Source organism: Chelonia mydas, chromosome 2 (assembly GCF_015237465.2).
Source record: "Chelonia mydas isolate rCheMyd1 chromosome 2, rCheMyd1.pri.v2, whole genome shotgun sequence".
In the NCBI taxonomy this organism is placed as follows: domain Eukaryota; kingdom Metazoa; phylum Chordata; order Testudines; family Cheloniidae; genus Chelonia; species Chelonia mydas.
In genome coordinates, this window is record NC_057850.1 from 35507639 (window position 1) to 35528624 (window position 20986).

General features: G+C 40.3%; 1 protein-coding gene across 36 annotated transcripts in view; it reads right to left on the reverse strand.

The window, feature by feature from the left end:
• Positions 1 to 20986, reverse strand: part of RIMS2 (regulating synaptic membrane exocytosis 2) — a 728605-nt gene that overhangs the window by 390149 nt on the left and 317470 nt on the right. For all 36 annotated transcript variants that reach the window (XR_006288398.1, XM_043539203.1, XM_043539200.1 and 33 more), the window contains one exon: positions 9400 to 10325. Coding sequence is in view for 35 of the 36 variants with exons in the window: in XM_043539203.1 (XP_043395138.1) it covers positions 9400 to 10325 (926 nt within the window). In the remaining variant the exon portion in view is untranslated. The remainder of the gene's footprint in view (positions 1 to 9399; positions 10326 to 20986) is intronic.

Below are 20986 nucleotides of genomic sequence, written 5' to 3' on the forward strand. Positions count from 1 at the left end.
GATATGCCATGTAACATATCTCTGCAAAGGTTATGATCTACTGGATATATTTATCCTATCTGTATGCATGTATCATTTATTTATTCAAAGTTATGAATATTGGCTACGTACTTGTTTAATTTTAAGTAGCCTTGGTGAAGCAGTTGGTCAGCTTCCTGAGAAAAGACTGTTCTCAGTAAGTGCCCAATCAAGAAACATGTGAGCTAACAATGAACTTGGAGATGCCAATCCACATCTGAGCTTTCCCAGGAATGTGGCCTGGCTGGTAAGGGACTCAGTCATGCATGTGCATGTGACTTGCCCATGTGACTCCAAAACTCCATCTTGGAGCTGAATTCTGGATAGGAGAGAGGAGGGGGGTCTCCACCCACAAGAGAAAGTCTATTTAAGCCCCTGGGAGACCCCTCCATTTTGTCTTCAGCTGGTTTAAGAGATAGCCTCTCCACCCCAAAAAAGGATACCTGAAAGAAACTGAAACAAACGACAGTAACCACAGGGGTGTGAGTGATCGCTGGACCCAGACTAGAAGGAGATAAGTCTGTAAAAGAAGCTTACTGGAACATCTCTGAGGGTGAGATTTGGTCTGTAATCATTTCCTTACTGTATTAGGTTTAGACTTGGGTGTTTTATTTTATTTTGCCTGGTAATTCACTTTATTCTGTCTGTTATTACTTGCAACCACTTAAATCCTACTTTTTGTATTTAATAAAATAACTTTTTACTTATGAATTAACCCAGAGTAAGCATTAATACCTGGGGGGGGGGGCAGCTGTGCATAGCTCTCTATCAGTGTTATAGAGGGCAAACAATTTATGAGTAAAATGGATTTATTTGGGGTTTGGACCCCATTGGAAGCTGGGCATCTGAATGTTGGAGGCTGGAACATTTCTAAAGTTGTTTTCAGTTAAGCCTGAAGCTTTTGGGGGACGTTGTTCAGACCTGGTTCTGTGTTTGTAGCAGGCTAGCATGTCTAGCTCAAACAAGGCAAGGTTCTGAGGCACCAAGCCGCCAGGAAAAACGGGCTCAGAGATAGTCTCGGCACATCAGCTGGCAGTCCCAAGGGGGTTTCTGTGATCCAGCCCGTCACACATACATCAAAACATAACTAACGATGTGTTTCTACATGCTTTGCTATTATGTGGCTGTGTTTGTGTGTTCTATTTAAATTTATTATGCACATCAAAACTGATGCAATGATTTTATTAAAATATTGTTTTATCTTGCTCATTTTAACAAGGTAACTATTCATATCACAGAGTGCTAGAAGCAGATGAATACTCACTTTCTTTAAGGGCTATCTTGCTCTTCTGTGGGATCACTATGTGTATGGGATAGGAAACTGAGTGAGTTCTCATATATGGAGTTCCCATTACATTATTTCACTAAAGGGGATTATGTAGTGATAAGGGACCCTGGCACCGCTGACTGGGCCGTTAAATGTCCAGTTGGCGGTGGTGTGGGTCTAAGGCAGGCTAGTCCCTATCTATCCTGGCACCGTGCTATGCCCTGGAAGCGGCCAGCAGGTCCAGCTCCTAAGCAGGGGGGAGCCACAGGGCTCAGTGCAGTGCTCCCACCCCGAACACTGGCTCCGCACTCCCATTGGCCAGGAACTGTGGCCAAAAGGAGCTGGGGGGGGCAGTGCCTACAGACCCGCTGGCCACTTCCGAGGTGCAGTGTGGGGGCCAGGACTGGCAGGGAAACTGCCTTACCTCTGCTGTGCTGCTGACCTGGAGCCACCCAAGGTAAGCCCACCCCCAACCCCCTGCCCTGAGCACCCCGCCCCAAAACCCAGAGCCCCTTCCTGTACCCCAAACCCCTCATCCCCAACCTCACGCCAGAGCCTGCACCCCCAGCCCAGAGCCTGGACCTCCTCCCACACCCCAACCCCCTGCCTCAACCCACAACCCCCTCCCACATTCCAAATCCATTGGCCTTCCCCCCCCCAGCCTGGAGCCCCCTCCTACACCCCAAACTCCTTATCCTCAACCCCACCCCAGAGCCCACACCTCCAACTAGAGCTCTCACCCCCGCCACACCCCAACTTCCTGTCCCAGCCCAGAGCCCCCTCCTGCACCCTGAAACCATTTCTGGCCCCACCCCGGAGCCCGCACCTCCAGTTACAGCCCTCACCCCCTCCCGCACCCCAATCCCCTGCCCCAGCCCAGTAAAAGTGAATGAGGGTGGGGGATAGTGAGCCACCAAGAGAGGAGGAATGTAGTGAGCGGCGGGCATGGCCTCGGGAAAGGGGTGGGGCTAGGGTGTTCAGTTTTGTGTGATTAGAAAGATGGCAACCCTATGCCTCCTTGCAAAAATGGCAAAGTATTTAGCATATGGAACCCACAGATCTTTCTAGATCCCTGTGAATCTTGGGGGAATCTAACTGGGGCTAGCACCAAACACACAGAAGCCCTGTACCACTGCACTGACTCCCAGCCCCTCCAGCCTCTTTAACAGCATGGCCTAATTTCCAAGAGTGGTCATTGCCCTAAGAATTTGTCTCCCCACCCCCTGAGGGTTTTAACATTGCAAGATGGAAGCCACTTAAGTTAATGCTGACATAGACAGTCAACATAACTTAGCCTGGGAATCATTTTATGCGAGGTTGGAATGGAGACTTCTGCAGAGACTGTCCATATCTTGGCCCAGCTCTAACTCCTTCCAGGCACAGATTTTGAGCTCCTCACTTTGGAGGATTATGGGAATCATATCTGCAGCAATAGTGGCAAATCCCATTCCACTGAATGCAAACAGAATGGTAAATTTGTCCCAAAAGCTACTATTAGGGCCTATATTATTTTTTACAAATGTTTCAAATAAATAGTACTATGTTCGTTCTAGGACTGAACATTAGGGAAGTAGTGAGAGTCTCATTGTTCACTTTGCCACAGTTAATACTGTGACAACTTTTAATTTTATGAACATTGTCTCTCAGGGGCTTGTAACTAGGCTCTAAAAACTGGTGTAAACTTGAAAGCTTTCTTTGGGTTTCTGGCTTTTTAAAACCAATTTAAAGTACATCTAAAAGCACATCTAAATATTCAGCTTGTTAAAGAGACAAAGTGGGTGAGGTAGTATCTTTCATTGGACCAACTTCTGTTGGTGACAGAGACAAGCTTTCTAGCCACACAGAGCTTTTCATTTCTTCATGTTGTGGAAAAAGGAAGCAAAACTTAAAAGCGACATCTACTTTCTGAACAAATTCAAGAAACAAAATATCATCCCCTGAGGTCTTACTATCTATAACCCTCTCACATCCACCTTGTCTCTCTAATATCCTGGGACCAATATGGCTACAGCTACCCTCCATTCACCTTGTTGTAAAACCATACAATTAAAAAAAAATAGTTTAGTGGTTTAGGATCTTTTTTTTACAACTCACATATGATTTGATAAGAACACTGACATCCGAGGAACTGTTTTTATCTAACTAGCTAATAGCTTTTGCTCCGTAATTTAGGAAAAATATAAATGTGTGTAAAATTTAGGTTCCAAATATTGTTGCTGTACATATTCTAAACCTTTTCTATCTGAAATGGCACATGTATTTCCTATTTAAAGTTCCCATTTAGAACTGCACAGAAGGGAAGTCTGCCCTCCAGATATGGCCTTTTGACAGCAGACAGTCTGCTACATCATCCCCTCAGGACTGACAGCAGTGTTGAAAAGGGAGGCATGACCTAGCAATCTCACAGACCTGAGATGTGCAGAAAATGAAAGTGAAGGCTCCATGAATCTCAGATCCTGTCCTCAGTTGGATCCCACTGTTCCTGACCAGTCCTCCCAATTAATGGTAGCAGCTGACCAGCTCTTACCTTCACTCTACGATTTGTTAAAGCTGCAGAATGGAAGTTGCAGCTTCTTGTGCTGACAGTAACTTAAAAGGCAAATTGCACTGAAAGCTCTAATGCCCTGTCAGGGAAGTTACTGTATTCAGCAACTTTGTATTCCCCACAAATCTACCCTGCTCTAGTTGAATTTGACGTATCCCACCTGGCAGTAATGGAGTTGAACTTCTATATGAGAGCTGGATAAATAGGGGCTAGAGGCAGTGGTACACTGATGGAGAACACTACCACCTATTCCCTGCACATATTCTCTAACTTCTCACCTTCCTCTATATAATTAGGTCACAATTATGATCCCCTGCCCCAGTTCGGAACTCCCTATCGCACCCTAACTCCCTCCCGGACCCCACACCCCCACCCCAACCCCTTACCCCAGGATGGAACTCTCTCCTGCACCCAAATTCCCCCCCAAAGCCCCCACCTCCTCCCGCACTCCAACCCCCCACCCCAGCCCTGAGCCCCCTTCCACACTCCGAACCCCTCAGTACCAGCCCGGAGCCCCCTCCTGCACCCCAAACCCCTCAGCCCTGGTCCAGGATTGGTTTCAGCCTACCTGTTTAGCTCTGGACCAAACAGCTGATGCAGAAGCAGACTTAGAGAAACAGGCTGAGACCAGGGCATATGTGGTGCTGCATCTTCTGGGAGAAGCAGGCCCAAAGACACCCCAGACCTGGGGCTGTGGACTGGTCTAGGGAGCAGACTGAGGCATGGCCACAGCCAGGTTGGGAGAGTGGTCCAGACCCAGCAGTGGAGCCTTGACCATCATAGTAACTATAGAGACAGATACCAGAGAATGTAGCAGAGACCTTGGTTCATGAAAGATTTTAAATTTTCTTATTTGACCATTTTTGTAATTACTTTTATGAAAAAGGAAAAATAATGCTAAGGCAATAATCAATATAAGCCGTGGAATTCTAAAGGAAAGGCTGATGTCCTCACCTTAATTTATACCATGATACTCGATCAGCTTTAAGTTTAAAAAGTGGGGTGGGGAAACAAATGCAATGCCTGATTTAAATCATACAATTTACCATTATTTATATAATTTGACATCTAGTTAGAAAGTGAAGCATATTGATAAATCTAACACATACTCTAGTAGTATACATAGACACTATACTTAGTTCATTGCCAGAATATTAACATAGATTAAGTTCTATAAAATATGTTTTATATTTGTATATTCCCTTCCCCCCATTGACTGAGATTAAACCGAATACTGAAAACCAAAGACATTCAATACTCCTTTAAACACTCATCCTTCAACTATTACATGCACACAGAGCCAGCCTTTCAGGCCTATGGCTGCAGGTCATAACTGCTTTTGGGCCTAAAATGGCAATGCTAATTTCAGGTTTTTCTCAAAAAAATAAAAAAGTCAGTTTCTAGCCCCTTCCAATAAAAGGACTGCTCTGAAAATGTAAAATGACTGAAAGAGCTGAATGTTTGTCAGTGCAACTTTTCCTAACGTTGAGGATTATTCACAGACTTCACTGGCAGGTGTTTGGGGCCTGTAAAAACTCTCAGCCACAGATCACTCAATTCTGAGAGGACACTGGAACAATTCATAGATATAAGAGGCTGCTACAGCAAGCTCTGTCATAGCAAGATTCTGACCTCTGAGCAGGTTCTTCTGTTCAGTTGTCAATATTGCCTGTGGTGAAAAGACAGGAAAGCTCAGCAACGCAAGAGATGGCCTTATGCAATGCACCAAGCATACAACTCTAAGACCAAAGTACTACTGTGTTCTAATCCTAGTTCTGACACCACCTGCCTCTGTGGCCTCAATCAAGTCACTTAAATGTTCTGCCTTTTGGTTTGATGATCCTTGTACAAAAGGACATAAAATCCATCCTAATGGAATGGTTGAGGATTTCCCTGGTGTGGGGGATCCTCAGAGAGCATATAGCGAGCATATTTTATTTGGGGCTCATTTTGTTGGAGCAGCCAAGACATTTGGAAAACTTGCAATAGAAGGGGTATGTACATATGAGCTTGGGTTTTAGCTAGGTTTTTATGGAGAATTCTCTGTGACAGATGCTTGCATAAGATTCGGAGTCAAGGCTTTAAGTCCAAAGAGAATGCTTGCTGTTCATGAAAATGAAAATAATTACTCAAGTAGTATGTTCTATACAGTATGTGAATTGTGTATATTAACTCACTCAAAGTCAACTCAGAAAACATTTTTTTTCTCATGGCATTTTTGTAGGAATTAGTGCACATATATATTAAATGGATGCATTATTTAGCTTCACTTATTACCTGAATGTCAGATTAAGTAGGCCATTTTTAATAATATAATTCAGTTTCTTTGATAGCTAAGACCTTTTGATTCCAGAGAATTCTAGTATTATTTTATATCATATTTCCCAAGATACACTAAGTGCACATTTCATTAATATTTTCATTCTAGACACTAGATTGGGTCATCTCCCTGTTAGGAGATGTTAAGTCATAAACATTAGGGGTGAAATCTTGACCCCACTGAAGTCAACAGGAGTGTTGCTATTGATTTAAAGGGGGCCAGGCTTTCACTCTAGGAATTTAAATGTAAACCCTACTGTACCTAACTGAGTCATTTGATTCTTGGAAACAGAATTTGTGTAAGCCCCAGAGCTAGACGTAGAGGGATGGAACTGTCTGTTTCCCCCTGTAACCTAGCCCTGGTTGCCACCATCAACATCTGTCGGAGGGGCTACATGTATAAATGTCATTGACTTCATTGGGTAAGTTCAGCTGAGTTATTCAGATCCTTACTGTCATAACTGAGATAAGATTTAGAACCTCAACATCTGTAAAGCTATTTGTATCATAAGATTGTACGATTGTCACTCTGTGTGTCACTCTGAAGCCTAGAATGTCTATTGAGTCAGAGTGAAGCTGCAAGCATAGTTTAGAGATCTTTTTGTTCAAAATATCACCGAGTTCAGTCATCACTGGGCTCTGCAGTTTTTAAGTTCTCAGCCATTTTGACTTCACAAATTACACCCCTGCAGTGTACAGCTTCAGTAAGCATGTATCTATGCATGCCAAGAGTTCTAGACTATTGTGACATCAAAGGTAACTCAACCAACCACCACCCTTACTCTACCACTAATTAGCAGGCAACAATTGCATTGGCTGTATGAAGGAGACTGCACAGATGGGGGATTACTTGGTCCAATTGCGACACCTGTGCGACAGCATGGGCTTTCAGCTTTCTGGATAATAATATTAGCAAAAAGTTTCCTGATCTCAACTCACAAAACTGGCTAGGTGTTGCCATTCTATAAAAGGCAAACTGGAATGAATGTTCTGGTTTCCTATTCCTAGCAGTTAATATATTGAACACTACTATTAAAGAACCCAAAATACTTATGAGCAGTTAGGTGAAGATAAAATTACAACTCATTGAAATAATATTAATAAAAAGTAAGTTACAAAGGTAATACAACCATTATACTTTATACCAATACAGAAAATGTATGAAGTTACGTGATATAAATATTAGCTTGACTCTTCTCTTACACTAGTTTTGTATTTGTGTATTATATTGGTTTCTGTGGAGTTCCTCCTGTTTACACCAAAGTAATGTCAGACCCTCTTTCTACCAAAGACAAAACATCTGTCAGTGTTGGCAGGGATAGAAAAAACAATCTGTGGAAAGAAAAATGGTAATTTTTTATGCTGGACAATATTTAGCACTATGATCCAACTTAACAACAGGAATTCTGGCCTAAGTATTCAAAAGTGCCTATGTGATTTGTGCGTGTGGAACATCTGATGTTCATGTGTACATCTTGTGCAATGTACCTAACTGTCTCTCTAGAGACTTGTGCAACCATTAGAATCCTAACAACTTTTGCACATGCATCCAGTATGGATGAAGTGTCTGTTGGGTGCATGAAAAAATATTCACACAATTTTGAAAATCTAGATCTGTATATATAATTCTTCATACAGCCAGCTAAATATTTAATTAAAAATACTTGTCTGTTTTAAGGTCTTTCCTCTCAAAGCCCTGGAGGTTCCCTTTTTCTTCCCCTCCTTCATAAACTCTATTCTCAAGACTCCACCTTATGGTCATCATTCTTCTGACTGAGAGCTGGATACTTTTATTTAGAAACTGCTCCTTAATTTTCCATAAATGTTGCTCCTGAACAACACAAAGCACTTCTTTTCCTGAAATAAGCGCCACCCAGGGCCCGCACCTGCTCACATACCCCAACCCCCTGTCCCAGACTGAGTCCCCTCCCACGGTCCAAATCTCTCGGCCCCAGCCCAGAGCCCCCTCGTGCACCGCAAACCCTTCAGCCCCAGCCCCAGCCCCACCCCCAGCTGGAGCCCTCACTCCTCAACACCTCAACCTCCTGCCCCAGCCCAGAGCCCCCTCCTGCACCCTGGACCTCTCATTTCTGGCCCAGGCCCAGAGCCTGCACCCCATCCCACACTCCAAAACCATTGGCCACACCCCGCAGCATGGAGCCCCCTCCTGAACCCCAAACCCTTCATCCCTGGCCCCATTCCGGAACCTGCACCCCCATCCGGAGCCCTCACCCTCTCCTGCCTCACCCAGCCCCCTGCCCCATCCCAGTGAAAATGAGCAAGTGAGCAAGGGTGGTAGAGAGCAAGTGACAGAGGTATGGGGGATGGAATGAGTGGAGGCAGGGCCTTTGAGAAGGGGCGGGGCAGGGATGGAGCCTTGGGAAAGGGGTATGGCAGCGGTGTTCAGTTTTCTGCAATCAGAAAGTTGGCAACTGTAAGCACTACTGAGACTCCCCGACCAGTTGTGCTGTTCTGACTTTTCATCTGCTTTTTACCTCAGCATATTCAAACCATTCTAGTCTGTAATGGGGAAGAAATGTTATTTTTGTAACATTAGATAAGTAGAGTCATTTTTGCATGTGCCTAACAGACAAATTGACTTCCTGACACACAGAGTGGTCAGATAAGCATTTCTGCTACAGACACATAAAATTTGTGTGTATGTCTTCTCTGAAACACAGTCCATACCAACCACTAATCTTCACCTCCTCGCCTCTCAGCTAAATAGATTCACATATTTAACAAACAGGGGTCATATTCTTCCCTCTCTTTCCTCTATGCAACCACACTGATATCACTCAGCTTTCACAAGCATAACTGAAGGAAGAATTTGGTCCTAAATATTTTACTGTTTCAGCCAACATCATTAAAAATGTAGCCTTTTGACAGGTTTGTGATTTCATTCAATCATTTGACCAAGAAAATCTTATGTGACAACACTACCCAGATACTTGAAAGAGTTAATCAAGTTTTCAACAGGCACAGTTGTCCCTGTCAAAAATGAGTAGCATATCCAAATTAATTTATAAACTGTAATGTTCTTCTCCATGTTACCCTTACTGCAATTTGTCATTAAACATATTTCAAAATAAAAAACAAAGCAAAAAAAAACCCCACCATGTGAAACTGAAAACCACATGGGAACAGCTATAGATCACGATTCAGTCAAGTATATTAAATAAGATAAAATACAATGGAATAAACAATGACCCATATTAAATACTGAAATGGTAAAAAAAACTGGTCTTACCTTTTTCACTAACACTTTCACTTTCAATCTCTACATCGTCACAGCTCGTATAGTCTGGAGTAGAAGCCAATTCTTCTTCTGAGCTGCTCAGTGAAACCTGACGCATTTTACCTCCCTTTTTTGTTTTATGTGGCTTTGGTGGTGGAGGCCTGACTGACTCAGATTGATCTGAGCTGAGTGAATCATTCCTTAACATTGTTTCCATTTTTTCACGTTTTGTTTTTCGTACAGCAGAACTGGGATCCAAATGGTGCTGTTTCCTTAATGAATCAGTGCGCCTCATTTCTGGCCTATCCAGAGGAACTGGACTCCTCCTAGGTGTTGGAGGGCTATGATTTGTTGTCCTCTGACGATTGGGACTTGGTCCCTGAGCCTCTCGAGTTCTTTCCACAGAATATGAACGTTGGTTTTCCATGGCAGCTCTGCGCTCAGATATAGATCTTTGCCTTGATGGTCGTTCCATCCTCAGCATAGATATCCGGGACTCCTCCAGTTCAGTGTTTGCCAATGAGGCATCACTGTGTCTTCGTTCATGGCGTGCTCGGGATACTTCAGCATGGATACGCATTTGTTCCTCATATGGTTGTGGTTTGACAGGATAACGAGCCAAATTAGGATCACTTCGGTATCGTGCCTGGTACTCCTCTTCTCGCCTCTGCCTCTCATATTCCTCTCTGTTCTGCACATCATCTTCCTCTACAGAATACTCTTTGGAACGTCTGCGACTTCTTCTGTTAGAATCTCTGTAGTCACCACGTTCAGGTTCTTCGTACAGCTGAGACCCACGTTGTGATCGCCTATCTGTATAATCTGATGGTGACCTTGGCATTGCACTGTCTGATGTAGCATACTGTGAATATTCGTCTCTCTCGTCCCTTTGGTCGTATCTTCTGTTCTGATCTCTCGATACTGATGGGCTTCTTTTCCTAAGTAAACAAAGACAAACAACAAGTAAGAAAATTCTGTCGATACTTCCAATAGCATAAATATATCTGTTACTTTAAATGGATTAAGAAGGTACTGTGGTCAACAGATTCAAACACAATCATTCCACTGACTTCTTTTCTGATTGCAAGTGTGCTTGCACCTTTTATTTATTTTTATTTTTTTGCAGAAACTTAACAAGAGTATGTCACGTTGTATATTTATTGAAGGTTCATAATTCACTGAAGTCAAAAACATTACAAAGAAAAATGTTAATGTCATAATAATTAAACATTTAAAAAATAGAATGTAAGTACTTACACCACTTGTACAGCATGGCAACCATCTTACGAACTTCTATATTTCCTGATGTAAATTACAAGTTAATAAGATTTCACACCTACCTCAGTAATTTGTTCTAGTGTTCAACTACTCTTACAGTTAGGAAGTTTCTTCTAACAGTTAACCTGAGTCTCCCTTTCTGAAATTTAAGCCCATTACTTCTTGTTCTGTCCTCAGGGGTAAAGAAGAACAATTTATCACCCTCCTCTGTATAACAACCTTTTACGTACCTGAAGACTGTTATGTCCCCCCTCAGTCTTCTCTTCTCCAGTCTAAAGAAACTTATTTTTTTCCAATCTTTCCTTGAAGGTCATGTTTTCTAGATCTTTAATCATTTTTGTTGCTCTATTCTGGAGTTTCTCCAATTTATCCACAACTTTACTGAAGAGTGGTGCTCATAACTGGACACAATACTCCAGCTGAGGCCTTATCAGTGCTGAGTAGCACAGAAGAATTACTTCTTGTGTCTTACTTATGCCACTCCTGCTAATACATCCCAGAATTATATTTGATTTTTTTGCAACAGTATTATGTTGTTGACCCATACTTAGTTTGTGATCCACTGTAATCCCCACATCCTTTTCTGCAATACTCCTTTCTACGCAGTTATTTCCTGTTTCATATTTGTACAATTGATTATTCCTTCCCTACTACAGTATATTTTATTTTTCCTTATTGAACTTCATCCTGTTTATTTCTCCATTTTGTACAGTTTGTCAGGATCATTTTGAATTTTACTCCTGTCTTCCAAAGTGCTTGCGATCCCTCCTAGCTTGATATCATCTGAAAACTTTACAAGTATACTCTCTAGGCCATTATCCAAATCATTTATGAAGATATTGAATAGCATCAGACCCAGAACTGATGCCTGTAGGACCCACACAATATGCCCTTCCAGCTTGATTGTGAGCAATTGATATCTATTCTCCGAGTGTGGTTTTCCAGCCAGTTGTGCACCCACTTTGTAGTAGATTCATCTAGGCTACATTTATCTAGTTTATGAGAAGGTTATGAGAGGCAGTATCAAAAGCCCTACTAAAGTCAAGATGTACCACATCTACCACTCCTTCCCTATCCACAAGGCTTGTTACCCTGTCAAAGAAGGATATTAGGTTGGCTTGACACAATTTGTTCTTGACAAATCCTTGTTGACTCTTATTACCTTATTTTCTTCTAGGTGCTTACAAACTGATTGTTTGATTATTCGCTCCATTATTTTTCTGGGTACCGAAGCTAAGCTGCCTGGTCTATAATTCTCTGGATTGTCCTTATTCCCCTTTTTAAAGATAGGTACTATATTTGCCCTTTTCCAGTCCTCAGTTATGTCTCCCATCCTCCATTAGTTCTCAAAGATAACGGCTAATGCTCAAGGATTTCTTCAGCCAGTTCCTTCAGTATTCTGGGATGTATTTCCTCAAACCCTGCCAACTTGAAGACATCTAACTTGTCTTAGAAATTCTTAACTTGTTCTTCCTATTTTAGCTTTAGATCCTACCCCATTTACACTGCTGTTCTCTATGTTAGTCATCCGATCAATTCTAATTTTTTAGGTGAAAATGAAACAAAAAAGGCATTTAAAACTTCAGTCATCACTGTGTTTTCTGTTACTGTCTTTCCCTCCTCATTTAGTAATGGGCCTACCCTGTGCCTGGTCTTCCTCTTGCTTCCCATGCATTTGTAAAATGCTTTCTCGTTATCCTTTATATCCTTAACTGGTTTAATCTCATTTTGTGCTTTGGCCTTTTAAATTTTGTCCCTACATGCGTGGTGTTGTTTTTTTATATTCATCCTTTTTAATTTGAACTAGTTTCCATTTCTTGCATGACTCTTTTCTGAGTTTCAGGTCATTGAAGATCTCTTGGTTAAGCCAGGGTGGCCTCTTACCATACTTCCTATCTTTCCTATTCATAGGTATAGTTTGCTCTTGTGCCCTTAATAATGTCTCTTTTAAAAAATTGCCAACTCTCCTGAACTCTTTTTTCCCCTTAGACTTGCTTCTCAGGGGATCTTTCCTACCAAGTCTTTGAATTTGCTAAAGCCTGTGTTCTTGAAGTCCATTGTCTTTATTTTGCTGTTTTTCCTCCTACCATTCATAATCTTTGACCCCTTCCTGGTCTCCCAGTGAACCCACACATGTGCCTAGCCCTGTGACTTCACCTCTCTCAGGGTGGAATCTCACCTTATCTCTCTAATATCCTGGGACCAATATGGCTACAACACCACCTTATATATCTGTTGTTATTTTTAGATTAAAAGCTAATTCCCACTGATCATTATGAGCTTCTGTCTAATCCATTCTTTGCCGTTAACTACTTTTAAGGTGTCTTATAAAAACCCTTCATTTTGCTCCCCCAGCTAGATGCACTAAGGGAAATCATTACTGCTGTGTTTACAGAAGTACACTGGCACATTCAAAGCTAATATGGCCTTGAGAATGTGTCAATAATTCTGATGTGCAACATCCAACTATCAGGTCAAAAAGGCAATATTTGTGGTAATTTTTCTGAAAATTAACACATTTTTTGAAAAGGTCATCCTTTGATTGTAAAGTGAGCACAGACAGCTTGATTTCTGCTCCTTTTAATTAATAAAAATAAATAAAAATATATATAGTATTTTTCAACTTCCAAGTACTTCACAAATATTATATTTAAACATGTATGTGAGGCATATTACATAAATATTATCCCAATTTAATTACAGATCTGAAAGCTGAAACAGATTGAAGATGAACTGTAAAGAAAAAAAAATCCTAACAACCTTCACATATGTTTGCTATTAATTCATACTAACATATTTTTAAAGCTTTCCTTTTTTTCAGATCCATGACATTTAGTGTGTGTCTCATCCTTACCTTCATATCGGGGGAAATCTTGTTTACAGTGTGGTAGTGATATCACTAGTACCATAGAAATTCAAATAGCTCAGCTGTAATCTGAGCTCCTTCTGCTCAAACAGTCAATTTACTTGATTCCCTTCCCCACACCATGCTGGAAAAGTTGGAGGATAAGTACTTAAAGCAAAGTAGAGAAGGAATAATCACCCTCCCTTCTCTGATGGCACTGATTTCAGGGGCTGGAGCCTAAGCCTGATGAGACTCTCATTCATTTGGACTTTTCGCTGAAAGGAAAATCCACAGTTGTATTTTGTTTTTAAATCAGTTCAAGAGTTTTGTGAAGAAACAAAATAGGCTGAGGTAAGTTTCCATTAAATTTTTAAAAGTGACTACACTCAAAAATCCCTTGCAATTCACCAGTGCTGCAGTAGAAAGGGTATCTATATCACATTCAGAATTTGTTCTCAACGCTCCCTGGCTCCCAGTTCTGTGTTCAGACCATTAACATACAGCTTAATTCATTGCTTATGATCTTATTTTGTACTACATACACTATGTACAGAAAGTGTTGAAAAAATTATGCTTGTACCCCATGTAAAAACAACAGTTTGGGCACTAAATTTATCTGCACAGGCTTACAGTTTTCACACAAGTGAGATGTTATTGCGTAGCTAAACATAAAAAGATATACTTGGTTTAGCCTGGACCATAGTCATCTATTTACAAATACAAAAATTAGTTGCCTTGTTGCATAGTCTAGTTATGATTTACCAAAAAGTTTGCTCTTCATTTCCTACAAACCAGATTACTGAGAAACAAATATAATTTTAAAAATCAATTTAAAAATGTTTGCATCATACATAATATAACAGAATTAGAAAGATGATGGATTTATCTTGTTGAGGTTTTTGTGTGTATGTTTATTGTTGTGAAAAAGATTAATTTTTCTGGATTTTCAAAGATACAAATATTTCAGTGTTATAGATCTGACAAATTATCCTTAGTATCTATAAAGAATTAAAAGGAATTTCTTGAGAAAGATTATTTGTGTTCCCAGCATTAGAAAAACTAGGTTCACTTTTTAATTGCAGGTGCCATTGTTTTGGTAAAGGGAAATTGCATTTCAATACTGTCATAAATGAGCACGTAACCAGGAGAAGATATTTATAATAATGAGCACTGACTAATATGCAATGTGTACAAAAAAAAATTTACTTAAATGTTTTCAAAATATATTTTCCATACACAAATGAGTTACTTTGAAGTGATATGAAAACTGTACATGCTAAGTACTATTTTAACATTAGCATTGCCAACCTCAAGTGATCAAAAATTACATCAGCTCCTCAAAAACAATATGATTTTTTTTAAATTGTGGTTTTAGTCTGTCTTTTTACTTTTTAATTCCCCTCTATTCCTCTACCAACATGTGTGATAATTTCAGGTTGAAAAGTCAGCCTTTAATGCAAACAAAAATGTACACCTCTCCTTGGCTGCCCAGATGGTGACATCATTTACCTTATCCTCATCCCTGAGATAGGGAAACTGTAATCCATTTTCTATTACTGTTTCGACCCAGCAGCAATCTTCTCTACTTCCTGCTGTCCAAGGACTTCTCTAGCTGGGACCAAGGAATACCACTTCTCTGGCCACCACTTCTCCTGCCTTCTACTGCCTCTCTGTGTTATAAGGCCATACATGAAGGCAGGTCTCAGTGGCAAAGCAGGTGTGTGTCCTCAGTCACGAGGCTCACACAGATATCTGGCCTTGTGCTCAGCCCTGGAAACTGTAGGATTGCAAAAGTTTCTCCTTCAGGCAATAAAATCCCATGACTCACAATCAGTTTGTGAGAACTGGCAACACTGCCTTCCCCTTACTGCTCAGAGAGACTCTCCTTACCCACCACTACCATCAGGCTGAGGGAACTGCCATTCTGTGCCCTCCATCTCCCACCCCCAACATTGCACGCTCTCAGCTTCCCTCCTGCCCCCACATTCTTCTGCACCCCATTACCCTGCAATCCCTAAATCTTCCTTCTGCTCCCCCCAGTGCCCTGCAGTCCTCCTCACAGTGTCCCATTACCTGCTGCTCCCCGCTAGGGTTGCCAGTTTTGGTTGGATGTATTCCTGGAAGTTTCATCATATGATATAATCTTTAATTAAAGATTAATCTTTAATTTCTGGAGATTCCAGGACAATCCTGGAGGGTTGGCAACCCGAACACAGCCCCTGTATCCTCTTCAGCCTCCTGAACCATAGAATGACACCATTTTGCTTATGGGCATGCTTCAATCTCACTGAAAACAGGAGGTGACAGCCAACTTTATTAAGGGCAGCCTCACTTCCACATGCAAATACAGTAAAACCTGCCTTAGCAACAATCTCTGAAGAGAAACTACCTGTCCCAAACGACTACTTGCAGAGGCCATAGAACTTTTCCGCCTATAATTCAACTGTGAAGAAATTGTGAAGAGTGACCACCCGTCATCTGTGACCATAGACCACATTTTCTTACTCCCTTCAGAGCTGGGCAGAGCCAGCAGCCACCATTCTCCAGCCACCCAGCTCTGAAAGCACCACACCATCAGCAGCAGCACGGAAGTAAGGGTGACAATACTATAACTTTGAAGAGAGACAACCTCTTACAAGTGACTGTTTTTGCTAACTCCATGAGTGGTCATCTTGCAGGCTTCAGCCCCATGGACATCATAGGAGATGGTGGCCATGAATAAGGGAAAATTTGTGAGTTGGCACCTTTCATCATGATTTCATGAGGCAGGTAAAAACAAACATCCCAAAAATCACTATCACAGAATCATGACAAAAATCACACAAGTTGGCACTACTGTAATCCTCAGAGTGACAAACTACACTTTAGAAGCAATGCATGCCTCTGGTTCTCTCCAGTTTCCCCTGGAAATCTACAAGGAAAGCTGTACAAGACACAGGGTTATTATGCAACTACTTGTAAGAGACCACCCCAAAAATCTCCAAATATATGGAGCAAATTTTGCTCCTCCTTTATGAGATGATCACTTTTATTTGATTACCAATATTTTGGTTCCTTTGAGAGATTGCTTAAGAATGGTTCCAATGCATATAGGTTTTAAGGACCATATTTTAAAGGTATCTAGGCGCTTAAAGATAAAGACAGGCACCAAGTGGGCACCATTTTCAGAAATGCTTAGGTTCCTAACCTCCAGTAAGATGTAGGGAAGTAGTTGAGAAACCATCCCTTAGAGATGTGCAAAAAAAAGTGCCTGGACCTGAGCTGGAGACATTCAGGACCTTGCACGTTTGGATCCTAAAAGGATGCATAAGACATTTGGGCCCAAGTGACCAAGTGCTAATCAGTGCACTTGCACCTGTATGCGCAGTACATTCATATCAGGAAAGAGAAGCAGGGTAGGCCATCCTATTGCCCACTCATGTTTAGACCTGCTGTCCCTCTGTCAACATGGGGGGTGGCAGGATCAAAACTCAGTGAGTGGTATTGCAACGTGGTACACATGGGGTGCAGCACTGCTCAGATTTGGCTTTGCATCATGTCAGAGTGGCCATAGGGCCAAACCTGAGCAGTGTTGCAACCCCTGTGAATCAGGTTGCAATGCCACTCACTAAGTTTTGGCCCCACAGTGCCCCAGCATCTTGATGGAGAGCTGGTGGGGCCTAACCTGAGTGGTCAGTGGGTTAGCTGTAGGACAGCTCTTTCACCAGGGCTACCCCCAGGGCATCTGCCCAGACTTGCCCCACTTCCAGCAGCCTGTGTCACCTATCAGAGATGGGGAAGGTGAGCTGGAAGGCAGGGGCTGAGCATTGCATGGACTTGGCAAGTGAGGCACTGGGGCCACTGGTTGCAGCAGGAATGACTCCACAGAAATTGATGGTCTATTCTGGGGTTCCCCGATTTTAGTTATTCTCCTGTGTAGGGTATGGAATCCTCAAATGCAACTGAGAGTAGAAACTGAATGCTCAGAACAACACAGATTTTCGACCTAAAGAGAGAGAATCCTGCAGCGTGCAGGAGATCAGGCTGAAATATCCAAGGTCTTTTCTGTGCTTCTACAATGAGATTCTTTCATTAAAATATTTCCTTATATTTTCTTTTCCACAGTAATGAATCCAGCCAAATTTTAGCTGTTTTGTAAATGTTACGAATGCTGTATCTGTATTAATTTCAGTCATTTTCTCATTCTGTGTACATAATGTTCCTGACGCAGTATTGCTGAATCATATTCTACATAAGCGACCATTTGCACACATTTCAAAAAACAGATATTGCTCCAGCTTATTGAGAATATTAACCTTTTCCTGTAAAAATGCTTTAAACTACTTTCACTTTCTCCCTAGACCTCCCTTTTTCCAATTCTCACATACTGTACAGTGCTATATTGCATGGAATCTTTCCTGTATCTGTGCTTTTTACTTGGTTTCTCACTCCACTGGGAAATGGGACATATACAGCTGATCCCGTGTTTTTTGTGCTGAGCCAATTCAGCAGCCTAGTGTGATACACAACAAATATATTCATTTTACAGGCTAATTTAACTAATAGTCCTTTGAACAGACAGTGCTGCAGTTGGTCCAGCATTGAATTGTGTAACCAAATCACTAAATAAAATTTATCTGAAATATCACTTAATTTCTCAATTCAACAATCTCCTTACAAATTACATTTTATAACAATACCTTGTATCTCTGTAATGCTTTCTATCTAAGAATTTCCAGGCAATACTGAGTTAAGCCTGCAATGAGGGTTATAAAATTTACTGAAGCATGAAAAAAATCACACTGCAGTTGCTGATCTGTTAGCTTTAACTGGAATATAGAAAAACACTCACTTATGGGCTCAATCTGGTATCAACAGAGTGAAAGGACATTTGTGGTAACAAATTCATTAACATAATGACATTTTTCACTGATAACCTCATTTTGAACAGGATGTGATTGCAGAGATATACAAAACAACCTGGACTTTCATTTTGAAATCATATACACCTTATAAAAAATGCAGCATCCAATACATGTTTATTCCACAATACCACTGATTCTAGGATATTTTAACTTGTGTAGGAAACTGGCTACACTAAGAGAGAGAAGCTGCTGCCTGTAACCAAAATAATAAAATATTCTGCCATTTTAAGTGAAAGAACCAAAATGATTTTAGACATGCCTTTGTTTGTCGGCAAAGCTTCTAATCAATTATTCCTTTGTTTAAAAAAATCACAATTTTCAAGTACAAAAATAATATATTTTCTTTATTGCATCAAGAGCATTGCATGTGGGAAAATGATACTGATAATGAAAGATGCTCTAATCATTTTATTATGACTGATATTTACAACAAATATTATTAATGTTTAACTATTTAACTTAGAGAAATATAAACAGAATTAGCCTCAACAAATGAGCAGAATTACTTTTATAGTTATAAAATATGAAGTTTATAAAATGTCCTCTTCAAAGATCATGTAATAATTTTGAACTGTAGCCCCAAAATATATACTTAGTTTTATTTGAAAGTTCACTAATTTAGGATGATTTAGAAAGTAACTGGAAACAACACAAACACTCACACACACTTTTGAGAATTCATTATTGTAGCAAATAACTGAAAATAATAACAGACAAATTAATAGTTTAGATACTTCAATCTCGTAGTCTTTTTAGTCAACTTCACAGATGAACACTTACCCCTCATAAGATAGGTAAAATATTCCAGAACTTTTCTTTGTTTTTTAGTTATTTGCGAACATTTTCAAAGTTACTGATTTCTATGTTTTATAGCTTTGTGAACTGTAGTTGACCTACTTTTCCCAGAAAACAATTTATTTAATGTGTTGAATATAACACTAAAATGCTAAATTCCTTTTATTAAATTAACTAGTCACAATGCACATTGAAATTATTAGGTTCAATCCTGCCCCGATTGCAATCCATGGGAGAAGAATGGGGCCCCCTACCAATTATAATACAGTGGTAAAATAAAAGATGGAGAGTGAGGTAAACAATAATGGAGTGCTCAACGTAAAGGAGATCACATGAATAAAAAGGAAGGATGTCCACAACCTATGTAATGAACTGTTAAGAAATGGCATTCGAGATACAGAAAAACACTAATATTATTAGTAGAATTCTAAAAGTTTGCATAAATTACAATTGAAACAAATGCAGTATTGTAAGGAAATTCTATACGCTGCAGATGTCATTCAAGTTAAAATACTGAATTAAAAAATCAGCAAGGGTATGAGACCTTGCTAAAGACACAACAGCTACACTCCTGTGCCTAATGCTCAGTACATTATCTTCCAATCCGTGAAATAAATCTTTTGTTTAAAATAATAAATATTTTCCTAATTCCCCCCAAAAGGACAACAAATACTGAGCATAATACATTGTTTTCACAAAGCACATTCAGCACCTTTCTTCCTGGCATTACCTTCTGATCAGCCACTGCACATCTGGGAAGTAGGAAGCATCATGATAATGAGAATACATCAATTTCTGTGCTGACTAGCACTTTCATTTAATCCTTCTAGCTTCAGTGTAATCATATGAACAGCTTCTTAATTAGTAGATACAACTTGCTGGATATTTCTTTACAATCCTTTTCCCTCCAAAATACAACTAAAAGATATACGGCATCTAGAAAAAGGTACAGTGCATAAAACAAAACTAATACTAATAATTCAAGACAGAGAGTTGACCCAATGGGGAAGCCTTTGAGAGTATGAGAGGAGGGTTCTAGTTAATACTGTTACCATGTGCTGTATATAGCTGGAGGTCAAGTAAGAATTTACCCTATAAGGAGGATTATGGTACTTAGCTGATTAGTGCCTTGCTACAGTTGTACTGCCTGCAACATGTACACTCCAGGCCCAGACATATTTTAAAAACTACTCTTACAATTGCCTAATTCTAATATTTGTATTTAATGGTACATCTGTTCAACTTCTTCTATTGTGTTATGATATTTCTCAGATAATAAATAGATAATATTCATTATTTTAAAATATTTGTTGGACAAATCTTGATATACCTTTTGAAAACTTAGGTTAAAACCAGCTACAGGATCTACTTCAGTTTCATGTGCTGAACATACTATAGAACTGAAAACATTCACTTTGAATTATTTTTGCTCTATTCACCAATTTGAAAAATCAGTGAAAATGAATGTATAGTATTTATTTCTAGCAACTGGCAAGCATCAGAACATACCTTCAGAAGCAGATGGGAATGTGACAAGAATATCATGCAAACACATGGCTACCCTCAATTGCATTAAAATAAAGAGTTCTGCAGTACCTTCTGAACAGTACTTTGACCCATACCAATTTCTTATTATTTCCTAATTAAGGCTCCCTCTGTCTACTAAAAACAGACTCAATCTTAACAGAATTTGTGGATTGAAAGCACCACCTCTCAGTTTAAATGTGATTTAGAAAATATAGTAGTCATGACAATGTGGTATCTCATGGGAAAACTC